The 12,868-nt window shown below is 45.0% G+C and overlaps 1 protein-coding gene across 4 annotated transcripts in view; it reads right to left on the bottom strand.

Moving 5' to 3' along the window:
* The window catches only part of COL11A1 (collagen type XI alpha 1 chain), a 164,754-nt gene that overhangs the window by 51,135 nt on the left and 100,751 nt on the right, over positions 1–12,868 (bottom strand). For all 4 annotated transcript variants that reach the window (XM_064455620.1, XM_064455617.1, XM_064455618.1 and 1 more), the window contains 6 exons: positions 10,672–10,725; positions 9,734–9,787; positions 5,498–5,551; positions 4,477–4,584; positions 3,632–3,721; positions 3,283–3,336 (listed from right to left, as the gene is read on the bottom strand). In XM_064455620.1, coding sequence (XP_064311690.1) covers positions 3,283–3,336; positions 3,632–3,721; positions 4,477–4,584; positions 5,498–5,551; positions 9,734–9,787; positions 10,672–10,725 — 414 coding nt within the window. The remainder of the gene's footprint in view (positions 1–3,282; positions 3,337–3,631; positions 3,722–4,476; positions 4,585–5,497; positions 5,552–9,733; positions 9,788–10,671; positions 10,726–12,868) is intronic.

The raw sequence follows: 12,868 nt of genomic DNA on the forward strand, positions 1-12,868 counted from the left end.
AATTGGTGAGCACAGGCCCACCTAGAAAAAGCCTACTCACACCACTCAAGGGAGAATCACTCGCTGTTTTTGCAGAATGAGTACATACCTCTGCTTTTCTATCATAATCATAAAGAAAAACAACTACAACAACACAGAAAGTTGGCAGATATATTTTTACGCCTATGCTGAGCTTAAAATGTTGAGAATGAATATTACTGGAGATCGATTTTACATAGCTGTTATTAGCCAAGCAAACATCATTCGTAACAGCGTCACTGATCCTGTCTATAGGCACGGTCCACACAGAAGTACAGTAAAGATAAAGTCTATAGAGAAATGGATGGGTTTAGGTCATCTTATCTTCTAAAATTCTTAAATAACAGTATAATGCATCATTTCTTTACTTATTCATACAATAGTATTGTTAACAAGCCATTATTCCGGCATGATCTATTTTCCCATGGATTTCAGTGGGAGATTTCAAGTGGCATGTTACTACTTTCCAAAATAAGATTCTTTTTTTCCGATGCTCATCATACTTTCTCAAAGTTCTTAAGCTTGCTCTACAATTTTCCCCTTTGCCTACAGAATCTAAACTTTCACTGAAAAAATACTTTTTTTCAATGTAGATACCGTGGCAAAAATAATGGTACAGTATATGCCTGCTGCTGTATCGTTCTCTGTACCGATTTCAGAGCACTTCAAAACAGGATTAAGATGTCTTTCCTTAAGTATGCTGAGTTCTCTAAACGCTGAGTGAAAAATCTCAATCGATTCTGAGAGGACTGCCTTGATACTTTTTTTTTTTTAAGACAGCAAATAAATAAAAAATTGTAAAATAATGGTGGAAATAAATAGGTTATGTGACATTTCCCAACTATACAGAAATTACTGAAGATGAGCAGAATATTTATTGGTTTCATTCTGTATGAAACATTCTGCTATCCCAATCGAAACAAAGAGAATCTCTTTCACGAGTTAAAACGGATCAAAACTTACACACAGGCTGGTACATGGTTCAAAATATTAGATGCAGTAAAAAGGGCACAAAATAGCGATGCCACGTATTTAAAAGATAACTTAGGCCATGCAGAGCACCAGCAGTATTTTAAACGTTACGTGGGTCAACCGTATGAGTGAACTGGAGTTGTACAAAGGGAACACAGCTGTACTGGGTTTGCAGGGCAAGGGTTTGGTGGCGGGGGGGCTGCAGGGGCGGCTTCCCTGAGAAGCTGCCAGAAGCTGCCCCCATGTCCGACAGAGCCAACGCCAGCCGGCTCCAAGACGGACCCGCCGCTGGCCACGGCCGAGCCCATCAGCCATGGTGGCGGGGCCTCTGGGGTAACGTCTTTAAGAACGGGGAGAACAAGCCGTGCAACAGTGGCCAGACAGAGGAGGGAGAACGCGTGAGAGGAACAGCCCTGCAGACCCCAGGGTCAGCGAAGGAGGAGGGCGAGGAGGCGCCCCAGGCGCCGGGGCGGACATTCCCCTGCAGGCCGGGGCGCAGACCGTGGTGAGGCGGGCTGTGCCCCTGCAGCCCAGGGCGGTTCGTGGTGGGGCAGATACACCTGCAGCCCGTGGGGGCCCCACGCCGGGGCCCGTGGACGTGCCCTGAAGGAAGGTGTGACGCTGTGGGGAGCCCGCGCTGGAGCAGGCTCCTGGCAGGAGCTGTGACCCCACGGCAGGGACCCGCGCTGGAGCGGCCTGCTCCTGACGGGCTGCGCCCCACGGCAGGGACCCGCGCTGGAGCGGCCTGTTCCTGACGGGCTGTGCCCCACGGAAGGGACCCGCGCTGGAGCGGCCTGTTCCTGACGGGCTGCGCCCCACGGCAGGGACCCACGCTGGAGCGGCCTGTTCCTGACGGGCTGCGCCCCACGGCAGGGACCCACGCTGGAGCGGCCTGCTCCTGACGGGCTGCGCCCCACGGCAGGGACCCGTGCTGGAGCGGCCTGCTCCTGATGGGCTGCGCCCCACGGCAGGGACCCGTGCTGGAGCGGCCTGTTCCTGACGGGCTGCGCCCCACGGAAGGGACCCGCGCTGAAGCGGCCTGTTCCTGACGGGCTGTGCCCCACGGCAGGGACCCGCGCTGGAGCGGCCTGCTCCTGACGGGCTGCGCCCCACGGCAGGGACCCGTGCTGGAGCGGCCTGCTCCTGATGGGCTGCGCCCCACGGCAGGGACCCGTGCTGGAGCGGCCTGCTCCTGACGGGCTGCGCCCCACGGCAGGGACCCGTGCTGGAGCGGCCTGTTCCTGACGGGCTGCGCCCCACGGAAGGGACCCATGCTGGAGCGGCCTGTTCCTGACGGGCTGCGCCCCACGGCAGGGACCCACGCTGGAGCGGCCTGTTCCTGACGGGCTGCGCCCCACGGCAGGGACCCACGCTGGAGCGGCCTGCTCCTGACGGGCTGCGCCCCACGGCAGGGACCCACGCTGGAGCGGCCTGTTCCTGACGGGCTGCGCCCCACGGAAGGGACCCGCGCTGGAGCGGCCTGTTCCTGACGGGCTGCGCCCCACGGAAGGGACCCACGCTGGAGCGGCCTGTTCCTGATGGGCTGCGCCCCACGGCAGGGACCCGCGCTGGAGCAGAGGAGGAGTGCGAGGAGTCCTCCCCCTGAGGAGGAAGGGGCAGCAGAGACAACATGTGACGGACTGACTGCAACCCCCATTCCCCGTCCCCTGCGCCGCTGGCGAGGCAGAGGCAGGGAATTCAGGAGAGACATTGAGCCTGGGAAGGAGGGAGGGGTGGGGGGAAGGTGTTTTAAAACTTGGTTTTTTTAATCCTACTCTGGTTTGATTGGTAATAAGTTAATTTCCGCAAGTCGAGTCTGTGACAGTGATTGCTGAGTGATCTCTCCCTGCCCTGACCTCGACCCACCAGCCTTTCACTGTATTTCCTCCCCGTCCAGCTGAGGAGGGCAGTGACAGAGCGGCTCGGTGGGCGCCTGGTGTCCAGCCAGGGTCCACCCACCACAACAGCACGAGTCCACTATCCACTATCCGTAGATTTTCCACTATGGAAAACCTCTTTCATCTCAACAATAACTTGTGTAAGCAGCAAGTATTGAGCAACAAGTAAATCTCGTACCTACTGATAGCAGAAGGGTCCAGATATTCACAGCCCGCACATTCCTTGAATGTTCATTAGTATGGATAATTAGTAGAAACTAATTATTGATCACTTTGAATGACATACATCTGTGTGGTGTTTACAGACTGTTGATGAAAACATCACAGCATGTAAAGAAGGAAAAACGTTACTATGTAATACTGTTTGTATTTCCATAAAATTATGTTTACTTACAATTGGGCCAGGTGGGCCTTGCGGGCCTTCCCCTCCTTTCAGTCCAGCTGGACCCTAAAAAATGAGAAAAAAAACCCAAACATAACCTTCTCTCTTACACTGCAAAGTTCAAGTTAATTTTGCATCACATGTAAATAGGAAGAACGTAAAAATCCAAAGACAAAAAACTGAATAAATACTTTTTTGCTTAAATAGCCAATGATATTTAACAAATTCGGATGCTTGATGCCTGTTCTCCTATTGCTTTCATTTTTAAGCACAGTAGAAGGTTCCATGAAATAGAAGAGTTAATCCATTGTTTCTTGTGTTTAGAAACATCGTGTCCATTGTTCTAGTGCTTATGCCATACCTGAGCACCCGGCAGGCCTCTCTCTCCAGGGAAGCCACGAAGACCCGCTGGCCCATCTTTCCCAGGAATGCCCTGGGGGCCTGGGTCACCCTGGGAAACATATTACATTTTGATTAAAAAAAAAGAAGTTGACAGTGCATTAAATGAGTGATGAAAACGAAATACCAGAGCCCAGTTATAATAATGACAAAAAGATTATGCCTCCTCCTATTCACCCACTAATTCTTTTAAGATTTTCAGTACAACAGGCCATCGTATGGTTAAAGTTATAACAAGCTTTGACAAAATACAGTGTTATTGATAGAATATAAATAGTGAAAAACACAGCAAGCCGTAAAAATATGTTTAAAGATACATTCACTAAAAATTTACAACGCCCATTTAAAATGGAAGATTGAAGAGAATTATATAGTAACTAGATAAGCAATACTTTTCTTGTGCCCCAACAGTAAGCAAAGAGCTAAATTTGGTGAGGGAAATTCTGCCTTGGCGCCAGTACTACACATCCTCCTTTAAATGCCAATGTACAGTTCTCCACCTTAGTGTGAACAAGTCATTACTACGTCTTTCCATAGTGAATGCGTGCCATATATAGTGTTTTTATTTTTTATTACAAAACACTAATTATTGGCTCAAGAGAATTCTTACTATTTCAGCGGAAGCAGAGACAGCTCTAAAATTGGAATCTTCCAGCCTTCAAAATCCTTCGGGGTGAACCCTGCTGATTGCTATTTTATATTGCATGTTCTGATTTTATTCTGCACGTTCTGCACGATGAGTTGAAATGTCGGAATGTCAGCAATCTATCTGTGCCTTCCAAGTTGTCTCCCCGAGCCACATCATACCTTAGCACCTTCTTTTCCTGCAGCACCTGGGAGGCCTTGTTCACCTGGTGGGCCAGGAGGACCTGGATGACCTCTTTCACCAATTGGACCAGTCTCACCAGTAGGACCCTAAGCACAGAAGTAAAACTTCAGTCACCTCAAGGTATTAAGTGTCTTGGGGTGGGGGGAAGCAGATGCTTAACATCCAGCTGTTATAAGTATCCTTTACAAAACAGTATTACCATCAGTTAGCGTACATTCCTCACCTTCCCTCCAGGCAAAGCTGACTTACAAAATAATCTTTGTCCTATAAAATAAACCTTGCATTGCATTCTGCCTGCAGACACGTCTGTACAGCTTCCCAGGAGTGAAATCCTGACCTTGCTCCTTAAGCAATGAAGCTTTAAAACCCTGCGGACCCACATATGGGAGGAGGTTACAAAAAGGGCACGGGAGGGAAATCCGCATACTGTGCTTGCCTTGAAACACCGTCTGTACTGTTGTTTTTCTGAATAACATCAATTGGAAGGTTGGAGAGTTGAAAGATATCTCTTCAGATCCACTGGCAGAAAATTTTCACTGGGGGAATTACCTTAAGATGCTCGTGCAATCCAAATGCTTGATTTCATTGCAAATGAGTAAGATCAGATCAAATGGAATTGTGATAGTGAATCTCTCCACAATCTATAAATGACTGAAATTTGGCCTCTGGCAAAAACGTCACATGTTGTATTGTTCTTTCTGAACTGTTTCATGGTAGAGAAGCCTGCCTTCTTGACTTCTGCAAACCACCGACTTTGTGACCACAGGAAGAAAACACACAGAAAAGGAAGTGGGAAGGTAACCCCACCATTTGCATATTTTGTGGAATCACCAGTGATTACTAAGTACACCTTTCTAAAATTCTTATGCACAGTTTGCTACAGAAGTTAATATAACCATCAATATGGTCCTTTCAGTACAACAAAAGCAACTGCCTTAGCCATAATATAACCATTAAACATTGGTCTTGTGAAGTTAACTACGAAATCAGATGATGTACCTGAGGGCCAACAACACCACCAGGTCCAGGAGGGCCAGTTTTTCCTTGAAAACCCTGTGAAATAATTACAGAATACTGTGTTACCCGGGACAAGATGTAGAAGAGCAAAATTCATACCTGTGCTGAAGAGGAGAAAGAGAAATTCCATGTCACACGTTCCTTCTCTTCAGGAACTAAAAATGAGAAGTCCTTTTTTCCTGTGTATACTTTAGAAGTGAAATACTGATTAATCTTTCTTATATCTCTCAGTTCCAGTCTCTCTGAGGTGGCACAGCAGTGAAAATTCCCATCAATTTAACAGATCCCTCTAGGTGAACTTGATTAGGTGAGTCTGAATGCATAAGTGATCCAGCTAAAACACGGCTGAAAATACATTTTTACATATATACATTATGAATCATAAAGCCAGACATACAAATGCTTTTTAAAGAACGACACAGACGGTGGGATAACTTGGAGGGGCATTACAGATAAAGGGGAGGTTAGACAGAAAGAAAATGCAAAGAAATAGAGATCCAGGGAGAAGATGAAGGTTGTACAGGGATGGTAAAAAAGGCAGCACGAGTGCCACAAAAAGAATGAAGTTAATGAGAAACGGATACGATGACAAAACCTGAGAAGCAGAGAATAAAAACGAAATGTTTTGGGGGCAGTTTTTCAGAACACTGGCAAATACTAGAGAATTTTCATTTTCTAACCAGTGCCCCAGACTTCCATCCAAAATTAGTCAATAAGCTGAATGACAACCTCACTTGATAGTAGCACTGTGCAATATATCTTTGAAACGTGCTAAATTATTTCTTTCACATATTGGAAGAGCGTTGCTGCGCAGAGCTGGGAGAGGGTGTTCAGGGCTGTACCACGTCTAGGGTTCCACGCGGTATCCCCGCCTAGCGGCCTGCACCTGCCTCCTCACTCTGCTCACCTGTGTAAAAGCAAGGTGTCGTCTGGCCCATATTCCTTACAAATGCTGGGCCCTGCTCAGCCCTCCTCTGGGCACAGTCTCACCGACAGTGGCCCCATTCCACCAGATCCGGTTTAAGCTTTCGTTACCTTCCTCAATCTGATTCTCTTCTTGCTGCCGGCCAGGCGTTACCACGCTTCAGTTTGGCCCGTAACTGTTTAGGCACTCTCTCTCACACCTCTGAAATGATCCAGACTAAAAACAAATACAAAGGGACCCCTCTGACGACTGAAAATCAAAACTGCTGCAGATGGAATCATCTTCCTTTGCACAGTCAAAGCTTCCTCGGAAGCCTATTGTAAGGAAAGACAAAGGGATGTTGAATATTTCCTGAAAGCCCCTTGAGAAGACCTGCTGCTCTCAGGTTCGCAGAATGCATTGATATTTCACAGTATATTCAATGACTTCTGATGCTAATGATGGCTTTGCTACTCTGCTTTCTCTCTTTTGTCACCAGTTTATCTATTCCTACAGACTCAGATTTGTAAAGGAAGTAATAAGCAAAGGAGATTTCAGCAGCAAAGAGTCAGGAGGACCTGAACATCCCATGGGCTCATCTAAAAAATTTAGAGTTAAAAAATTCACACTAATGTCTCATGCCTGTGTTTGCAAGTGCCTCATTAGCCTCCATGTTTTTGTTATTTCCTGTGAAAATCAATTTAATAAAACTGAGTTTATTGTAGTAAGACGGTCCTTGATTAATTCTAATAGATGAAACAGGTAGTATATTTCTATTTTATCCTTTCACAGGCATGAAATACTGAATTCTTGCATAACACCAGACAATCTAACAATCCCTGCAGCTGATGCCCCCTGCCAATCTGAGGTTGATATCACTGGAATTGGTAATCACTTCTAGGGAGGAACTAGCTTAATATTGGTTTTCAGTATCTAGTTTATTCCTACATTCATATTCCAAATTATCTGTCATGATAATACTGTTCCTATGCCTAGAATTTCAGCAAACAATGGCAGTTCTTCAAAGTGCATGTGGCTTACTGGGGGAAGACGCTGTAGCCTTTTCCCCACTAATACTTACCTCAGTTGCTGTCAAGATACGGTTATTATTCCATAACCAAGCTGCAGAGTGCAACCTGGGCATCTGGCATCTAATTTGTTAAGCTTGAGTATGTCTCTTAGCCTAATCCCCTAATTGTTGTAACGCCCACATGCACCACTGAACTTCAGTGAGATATACCCCTAAATAAGAAACAGAAATCTTAAGACCCTCATTTACCAGTAAGTGCAATGAAAGTTTCTAATTTATACATTTTTTAAAAATCTGAAATGGAAATGTTCATTGAAAAATAAAAAGTCAACAAGTCTACTTTTTTAAAAAAAAAAAAAAAGTCTGTTTTTCCACAAAAAACATATACATGAGAACCCATGGGGGAAAAATAATTTAAAAATAATCCTGCCCCAATTATACATATACACAGGGCAGAAACCAATGCTACTGAAAAGCTGCATTTGCCCCTAAGTTACTCAAGTTGTGTATTGGTCTAACCTTACTAAACCCAAAGGAGATACAAAATTAGAGACCCGGAGCATTCGCTGAACCCAGAAGGACCCGGTCCAAACATCACTTCGTAGCAGAGGCCACAGTTTCATTGTATTTTGCATCTTCTGTTTCTAGTCATGAGTGAAACCAAGGAACCATAGAACTACAGCGTGGCTGAGGTTGGAGGGGATGTCCGGAGGTCATTTGGTCCAACTGCCCTGCCCAGGCAGGGCCACGGAGAGCTGGTTGCCCAGGAATGTCCAAACAGCTTCTGAATAGCTCTGAGGATGGAGACCCTGCAGCCTCCCTAGGTAATCTGTTCCAGTGCTCGGTCACCCTCACGGTGAAAAAGCATTTCCCGAGGTTCATGTGGAACCTCCTGCGTTTCAGGTTGTGCCCGTTGCCTCTTGTCCTGTCCCTGGGCACCACTGACAAAAGCCTGGCTCCACCTTCTTTACACCCTCCTTTCAGGTATTACTTTGGTAAGATTCGACCAGGGACTTCTCTAGGCTCGGCAGACCCAGCTCTATCAGTCTTTACTCATAGGAGAGATGCTCCAGTCCCTTAAACGTCTTAGTGGCCCTTTGCTGGCCTCTCTCCAGTAGCTCTCTCTCTCTCTCGTACTGAGGAGCCAGAACTGGACACAATACTCCTGGCCTCAGCAGGGCCGAACAGAAGGGGAGGATCACCCTCCAGCCGCCCAGGATACTACTAGCATTCTTTGCTGTAATGGCACATTACTGGCTCGTGTTCAAATAAATGAGAATAAAAGGAAAATAGTAACTGTTCTTTTTCTTATCAGACTAAACAATTTTGAGCTTCCTGCATTCTAAACAGCGATTCAAATTCATTCTTATGGTACACAAGCCTAGTCTTTGTATCACTGCACAGGAAAAGAACAAAGCAGTAGTCAATCATGTTTCTCACACACACAAAAAGCCACCAGTTACAATGCCTCAGCTCGAGCAGAAGAAAACAGAGCTTGTCAGAATGATGTGTTACTCCAAGCTCTCCCTTCCAGCAGTGGAAGTGACTCAGCAGCCACTAACAGATTTCCAGTGAAGCTGGAACCCAAAACACATCCTACATGCTGAGAAAATTTCTCTCTAAATTCACTTATGACTTTCTCTAGCTCTGAAAAATCCGAGTAAGAATTTTATTTGATTTCAGTGGGACACGAGTAAGGTCTTGGCACTACAGAAGTAGAGAGTTTTTTAAATTATTCCATTAAAACTGTTATATGTTAATTTTTTCATTTTGCTGCCAGAATTTACTCTTTGTGATTCTTAGGGGGATTACATGGGATATAGTTTCAAAATATAGGAATTTTTTTTCACAGGTCGAATCATTCCAGATCCTACTTTCCAAAGGCATTGGCTCCTGAGTGTCCGAGCTGCTTACCGTTAACGAGAGTTTTTACTATGTTATTATTTCTGTTACACGTCATTCAGGGAGAAAAGAATCATATAGTAATTGCCTGGCAAATCTTATTAGAACGGAGACCAGAGTATTAGTTTCTTCTATTGACTATTCAAGCTCGTTGTGATGTTACTAGCTGGGCACAGCACAGAATAACTTCACTCTTGTATCGTGGAAACAAAATAAAGCTTTCTTATGCCTAACCTACCAACCATAAGAAAACTACAGTTATATGACCTGTTGGTCCCCTCTCTTCCCCCTTTCTCTGTCATCTCTGTTTCTCTAGTTTCGGTCACACAGTCGAGGCCTTTGGAGGCTTACAACGCTTACGCAGCAGGGTACATTTACTTACAGTCTCACCCCGCTGTCCTGGGTGCCCGGGCAAGCCGTCTTTTCCAGGTGGCCCCTGAAATTGGAAAACAGATAAATCAAAGCATTTCTTAGCCACCCTTAATTCTGGAAAAAAAAAAAAAAAAAAAAAAGAGTGCAATTAGCTGTAGGAATCTCTGTTATCTCTGGTTTTTCTAGACTAGCCCCCAGTACAGCTCAGCTGCCCCTATATCAGCTAACTAGAATTTTTATGATACATTTTCCCTGTGTCCTCCCTGATGCATGTTAGCAATGCTTGGAGAGATACTGTTCAGTTGTCAAATACATGCGTGTTCAAAATGGATTTCTGTAAATCCCGAAATCATGGGAAGTCCCTGTAGATCCCCTACATTTTTCTTTGCTTAGTGGCTTAGTTAACGCAAAACTATGCATTACAGGAGTATTTGATGAAATTTCAGGGTTTGCCGTTGGAAAGAAAAATAACAAATGCATGGGCGGAAAAAAATCACAGGTGGTTTGATGCTTTTTTACTTATTCCACATGAGCAGAAGCACAGATGAAGGGCAGCATAACTCGTTCAGAGTGCAGCCCAAATGCGCTGTTACTTCCATACGTTTCTGCGACTAATGAATGCCTCCTTCCTCTTCCTCAACGAACCAATTGTTAAAAGAAAATATATGCCAGCACAGTAACATTTTGCCTAAACTGAGTCTGCCGCCTGGACATCGGTGCCAACGTATTAGGTTTGCGGTTTAGTAGATTATGCTGAATGCCACATGAGCTGCACCAATGTTCATTTTGAATATATGAGTTCTCGTCTTAGCCTTCATGGTCAATCAGCACATTTGTAATCTGTACGTAAACCGTCCCTTAAATAAATCTTCAAATACTAATTTCAGAAACACTGTATGAAAAATAACATGCCTGCTGTTGTGTATACTCAATTAAAAAGATACTTACTGGAGGTCCCTTTGGTCCGGGGAATCCAACAGGTCCCTGTGGCCCTTGTGGACCCTAGTACAAAGACAACCAAACACAACAAGTTTTACTCCAGCTGCCACGACACTGGATTGAAAAGTCTGCTTCCATTATAAAATATACGAACTTCAGTTACAAACTATATGAACTCTGCAGATAACGTCCGGTTGTGAGTATAAGGCCTTGGCTCCGCTGCCTTATGGTAGCAACAATTCACACCGATAGACGTGGGAGGGGATTTCCCGAAACCAATACTGCCCCTGTAGGGATGCAGTAAGAAAAACCTACTTATATAAAGTATGTCTGTGTCTGACCCCTGAAACTGTGCATAATAAAGTCGGAGTCAACTGTGAGTAAGAAACATTGTTTTCTGTGTTATTTGTAAAACATGGGGATTAATAATAGTCAGGTGGTCTCGTTGAGTCCAGCGTTCACCTTTGGCACTTCTCACACTCTGGCAATATCTCAAGCCAGTACAACAGTACAAACTTCCAGAGTAAGCTTTCCAGAGCTACCAGGGACTAAACACAACAGTCTTGCTATCATGAAAAATAGCTGAGAGCGCTGAAAACCCCCCGTGATGCATGAACATGTTATTTATATAGTTCTGCATATCCACTTATATATGGAGAGAGAAAACTTCCATGCAGCGCGGTTTTACAGATTTAAAGATGATTTTGCCAGTTAGTGCATTGTGTATGTATATGTACATATACATGTGTACACATGTGTACGTCCACGTACATCTATACACATCGATACTTACACAAGGTAGCAGCTTACATGACTGTCTCTAAAGTTGCCATCAAACAAAACAGAGGCCAGCTTCTAAAGTTGCTTGCTGACATGCTGAAAGGGACTGTGTCAGCTTATTAAAAGAATTTTTCCTGTTTAGTTTTCAGTGTGCCGAGTCAAAGAGTAGCAACCTGAAAAACCTTATTTACTCTGCACGGCCCCAGAGCCGAGCCACGTACCCTACTCACACCGTGCCAGACTTCATCCTCTTGTACTGGTATATACGACGTTTGGTTTTGCTAACACATTGACTGTCAAAATACGTTCGAAGCGTTGACGATTGATGCAAAAGGCTTGACGCAGGAGGCCACATCTCCCAAATTACGCTACCCTCTTGCTCCTCTGACAACGCGCCGGCTGCTTCTGAGCCCCGCAAGCCTCGCTCCCGAGAGCCCAGGCTCGCTTCCAGAGCACGGCTGCCTCCTGCCGCAGGCGGAGCTGTGTGCAACGCAGCCGGGGGAGAGGGTCCCTTGTGCCCAGCCCAGGAGAGTTTGCCCTTCAGCGCATCTCATGCCAGGGTAGACCTTGATTATACTGTAACAGTACATCTGAGTCAACCAAGAAGCGCCAGGTAGAGGAAGAAATCTCTATGATCTTCCTGCACTATCCGTCTTTTTTATTTTCTCTTCCAAAACAAGTGTAAGGCTGTTACTGAAACCTCCACAACACACAAATATGTTCTGTATGAGGGTCTGGGTTTTCTTCATTCTGCCGTCTCTGTGAACAAATGACCTTTCCTTGTTTGCTTCTGGGTATAACATAAAGCATAAAGTTTCCAAAAAAAATTGAGTTTTATAGAGGAAAACTATTAAAATTGACTCAGCTACTGTACCAAATATATGAACGAAATTGGTATCTCTCGGGAATTGCGTTACAAGAGCACAGCTCAGAGTTTCACCGTTCGCTGCACCTTCTTTCTCATCAATTCCCATTGTACTTTGATCCTCAAATCTTGAGGCTTTTTAAAGAAAGAAGATTTGCTTTTTTAAATTTTAATTCACAATACGGCTTGCAGATTTCAAGCCACTGGACTGATGGATTATGTGAGAAAAAGCACCAGAATACTAACAGCATGTTATCAAAATTACATTTTCTTTTTTTTTTGTCATTAAATTTAATTTTAACAGCAGCTACGCAGGACAGATTATTTAATGTTTACATGCCTGGTACCTGAAATAGCCTCAGGGGACTAGAAATGACAGCTTTATTTTTTGGCTGAAATTCACCCCTATTGGGAAGCAGACAGATACCTCACACTTATATTACACAGCGATATGAGATGTCGAGCTCTGCGATTCTTCATCTCTTTGCTGTAATCAATTTCTCTCCAGGGATACTTTCATCTTGGATTGATCTGCTTATTGTTTTCGGTCCCCCCACAGCT

The sequence above is a fragment of the Phalacrocorax carbo genome, chromosome 6, assembly GCF_963921805.1.
Source record: "Phalacrocorax carbo chromosome 6, bPhaCar2.1, whole genome shotgun sequence".
Classification (NCBI taxonomy): domain Eukaryota; kingdom Metazoa; phylum Chordata; class Aves; order Suliformes; family Phalacrocoracidae; genus Phalacrocorax; species Phalacrocorax carbo.